The sequence below is a fragment of the Oncorhynchus masou genome, unplaced genomic scaffold (assembly GCF_036934945.1).
Source record: "Oncorhynchus masou masou isolate Uvic2021 unplaced genomic scaffold, UVic_Omas_1.1 unplaced_scaffold_15466, whole genome shotgun sequence".
NCBI classification, from domain to species: domain Eukaryota; kingdom Metazoa; phylum Chordata; class Actinopteri; order Salmoniformes; family Salmonidae; genus Oncorhynchus; species Oncorhynchus masou.
The window spans coordinates 1-3,964 of NW_027005515.1; the positions used below are offsets into that span (position 1 = coordinate 1).

Genomic DNA, 3,964 nt, shown 5'->3' on the forward strand with positions numbered 1-3,964 from the left:
CCATTCTGCCGTCATGTAGACTTCCTGCACCAACTTCCTGTCTTGTATCAGACCACTGTCTCTCCAGCTAACTGTGTCTTCTCTCCTCAGTCATCATTGACTTTATGGTCTTAAACTGCCTTCAGTGAGCTAGTTGAACCCAGCAGTCCTCTATACTGGAACCCATTAAACAGATGCTCTGTGAACTCAACACTCAAAATAAATGGTCTAAAATAAAGCGTAGCCTGCATCATCATATCAACACTATAGTAACAGTTAAACACTTTTCATCCCAGAAAATTCTACAAATATGCAGATATTCAAAGAGCACACAATTATAAATTTAACAAAAGTACCAATAGAAACAGATACACAATGACAATACTGTACATAAAAACACTTAATACCCATCGGCAAAATACTTAGCATTCACCTGTTTTATTCACTTGTGCATAAAGCCCATCTAGGTAGTTAAGAGGTGGTTCCTGGGCCCTACTCCCAGTCACGTTGACTTCAGCGTACTCACTCTCCTGTCCCTGGACCCTGTCCTGGGCTGCATCTGGGGTCTCTTTGGTCTGTAGTTTGGAGAAGTCTATGTCACCATAGTGGATCTCTTCAGGCTGGTCTTCTGCAGGTTTCTCTGGTTCCTCTCCGGCCGTGGCCTGGTTAGCACACACTGTCCCAACCGGGGAGTTCTGTGGAGAGAACACAGAAAGAGGAACTGGTGTAAAGCTCTAAGCTCAGTAATGTGTAAAACTAAGGTCAGCAGGTTACACAACACATACTGAGGGGATGTCCTTAGATACACTTTCTAGATTGTTTTGTAAATTGAGCCTTATTCCCACCTGTCCCTGTGAATTGTCCGTCCTTTCAAGTCCATCGTGGAGCCTCGGGTTTCTCCTCCTGGAAGACATTTAGAAAGGTATTCTGAATGCACTGAGAGAGTTTTCATATGCAAAAGCACAAACACATCTATTTTTGTTTTTACATTGATGCCAGGAAAGGTTTTTACCATACAAAAAGACTGATCAGGCTGATAAGCAAAAGGGCCCCCAAAGTTCCTGCTGCAATCCCAGAAGCCATTGTGTTAACAGTCTCTTCTTGCCCTGAAAATGCAGCACATATTAGGTAATTTCTCACATAAAGATCTGCAATGTACACTACACGACCAAAAGTATGTGGTCACCTGCTCATGGAACATCTCATTCCATAATCATGGGCATTAATGTCAATGTCATGAAATAGCTGAATCCAATCATTTGAAGGGGTGTCCACATACTCTTGAATATATATTGTATATCTAACCTAAGATTGTGCCCTACGTGCCCATTTTACCTTTTATAGCCAGCTGCACTTCATTTGACTTCCCACAGCCGTGACTATTTCTTGCTTCACAGACGTACTGTCCACCACCAACAGTCACATTGAGGGTGTAACTCTGTCCAGATGCTACCTGTGTTGAATTACCCTCACTGATCTTGAACCAGGTGAAGTTTGTCACAGGAGGGTTGGCTGTACTGCTGCAGGTCAGATTAACACAGCTGCCCACTAATACTGGATCAGCTGGACTGATGGAGACCGAGGTGTCCTTAGGAGAGACTGGGGGAGAGGGGTTCATTTACAATGTATCTGGATATGGTATATTGACGAGTCTCATCAAATCCACTCTATTACAATCATCAGCGAAACTTGATAGAATGATCTATTCTACTGGAACCGGTTACTAAATCTTACATGAAACGTTAAGCATCATGTTATGTTCAGCTCTCTTGTTGCTTGTCCCTACTGGGTAGACTGCAGTACAAGTGATGTTCTTCTCATGATGATGGTATGATGGAGTGAAGGTCACCGTGGAGAGAACTGATTTGGTTTGGTCTGGATTCTCCTGCAGTTGGTTCTCAGTTGTGAACTGTGTTGGGAGAGTCCATGTCAGCTCAGGGGAGTGTTCGGGACAGGGAGCGACAGCAGAGCAGTTCAAACTGACAGGGATCTCTTCCTTCACCTCACCTGAGACAGTTAGGATGGGACTGGAAGGCAAATCTGTAATGCATTGCAGATAAATATATTTTACTCTAATAGTTAAACTGTCCACTTGTTCTTCTCTTATCTTTGATGCAAGGAATCTAAACTGGGAAAAATAGTTGGTAAACAGTTAAATTGTCTCTTACCACTGACAACTATATTAACAGACTTTTCAGTGTCTGTTGCACGGAATGGTTGACTCTCAATCCTGAGGAAGTATTTATCAGTGTAATTGGTGGTTACATTGAAGAAGACTGTGGTGCAGTTCTTCTGGGACATGTTTCCAGTTATCTCCCCATGATATCTGTTGACCGTCTCACTACTGTTAAATATCACACTGTCCGGACGCCCACCAAAGTATGGGGATCCTTTAATCCACACTCCAGAGGGTAGTATTGCGCTGTTAAATTGAAATTTATCCCTATGTCGGTCAGGAATATCAAATGAACATGGGATTTGCACACAGGAGCCAGTCAGAACATCCAGTTTGTCTGGCATTGTGGCGTTCAAATCTCGTTGACCAAAACAGGCCAAAACACCTGCAACACAAAAGACAACATCAGGGAGGTTCTGATGTATTTTCAGTTGGTCTACCATATAGCCAGTTATGCAGGGATAAATGAATCTGTTGCCAACAGTCAGATTTTGACAGCAATGCCAAGAAAATGACAAATCATTTCAAAATCAGAGGCAAGAAGGAAGAAACTCTTGATGCTGCAATGATGAAAATCTCTCAAAAACCAAGAGAGGAAATGCTAAAAAAGTAAACCAACGAAGAAAAACAACGCAATAGTCTGTTGCACTAAGGACACCAAGTGTTCAGAGAAAATGAAAGCAATCCTGGAAAGCACTGGCATATTTTGCAATCAGACAAGAAAATTGTACACATCTTCAAGGAACCCCCACTGTTGGTCTATAAGTGTGGTCGCAATATTGTGGATCGCTTAGTGAGATCTGACCTGCCCCATGAGCCCACTAAGACACTATTGACACCCATTCCAAATGGGAATTACAAATGTGGCTCATTCTCACAGTGCAATAGCACTACACAAACATCCTTCTTCAGACACCCACATACAGGTGGAAACATCCCTGTTAGGGGTCTCATCTCTTGCAAGATAAAGGGAATGATATGTCTCATCACATGTTCATGTGGAAAAGCCTTCGTAGGACAACCGAAAAGACAACAACAGGGACAGTGGTGGAAGCTGTACTGTTAACCGCACACTGATGTCGGTTTCACATAAACATACAGAGACATGAGGAAGTATTTCCCCCTTTCTGCTTCTCTATTTCTGCTTCTTTTTTTAGTTATCAGATCTTCAACCAAAACCTAATATTAGATAAAGGGAACTTGGGTTTATAAACTTTTTATAGTTATTTATTTTTCTTTCATTAACAAAATGATGCAACACCCAATTCCCCTGTGTGAAAAGCAATTGCCCCTTACTCTCAATAACTGGTTGTGCCATCATTCCAAAACACATAATCAAGTATACATGAAAAGGGATTAAAAGCAACAAATTTAATGTTTTGGAATGGCCTACTCAATGTCCAGACCTAATCCCAATTGAGATATTGTGGCAGGACTTGAAACGAGCAGTTCATCCTTGGGGCGGCAGGGTAGCTTAGTGGTTAGAGCGTTGGACTTGTAACCAGAAGGTTGCAAGTTCAAATCCCCGAGCTGACAAGGTACAAATCTGTCGTTCTGCCCCTGAACAGGCAGTTAACCCACTGTTCCTAGGCCATCATTGAAAATAAGATTTTTTTCTTAACTGACTTGGCTCGTTAAATAAAGGTTAAAAAAACATGAATGTCGCTGATTTAAAGCAGATCTGAATGGGACAGTTTGCCAAAATTCCTCCACAACAATGTGAGAGACTGATCAACAATTACAGTGAATGTATGGTTGGTTGTCATTTCAACTGAAGGAGGCACAGCCAGTTATTTAGTGTTAGGGAGC

The 3,964-nt window shown here is 42.0% G+C and overlaps 1 protein-coding gene across 1 annotated transcript; it reads right to left on the bottom strand.

The window, feature by feature from the left end:
• Positions 1 to 153: 153 nt before the first annotated feature.
• On the bottom strand, positions 154 to 3,375 carry LOC135531191 (B-cell receptor CD22-like). Its single transcript, XM_064959307.1, has 6 exons — positions 2,148 to 3,375; positions 1,714 to 2,019; positions 1,315 to 1,578; positions 992 to 1,085; positions 825 to 882; positions 154 to 674 (listed from the first exon to the last, which is right to left on the bottom strand). Exons 1-6 carry the CDS (start codon positions 2,596 to 2,598, stop codon positions 402 to 404), a joined length of 1,446 nt encoding a protein of 481 aa, XP_064815379.1. The 5' UTR covers positions 2,599 to 3,375; the 3' UTR covers positions 154 to 401.
• Between the last annotated feature and the right edge of the window lie 589 nt (positions 3,376 to 3,964).

Bases quoted from the DNA above. Each gene is read 5' to 3' on its own strand.
- LOC135531191 (XM_064959307.1), bottom strand. From the start codon at position 2,598: ATGGTAGACCAACTGAAAATACATCAGAACCTCCCTGATGTTGTCTTT. The intron at 2,020-2,147 runs GTAAGAGACAAT...AATGCATTACAG, and splicing joins TGTTAATATAGTTGTCAGTG to ATTTGCCTTCCAGTCCCATC. The intron at 883-991 runs GTAAAAACCTTT...AATGTCTTCCAG, and splicing joins CTGATCAGTCTTTTTGTATG to GAGGAGAAACCCGAGGCTCC.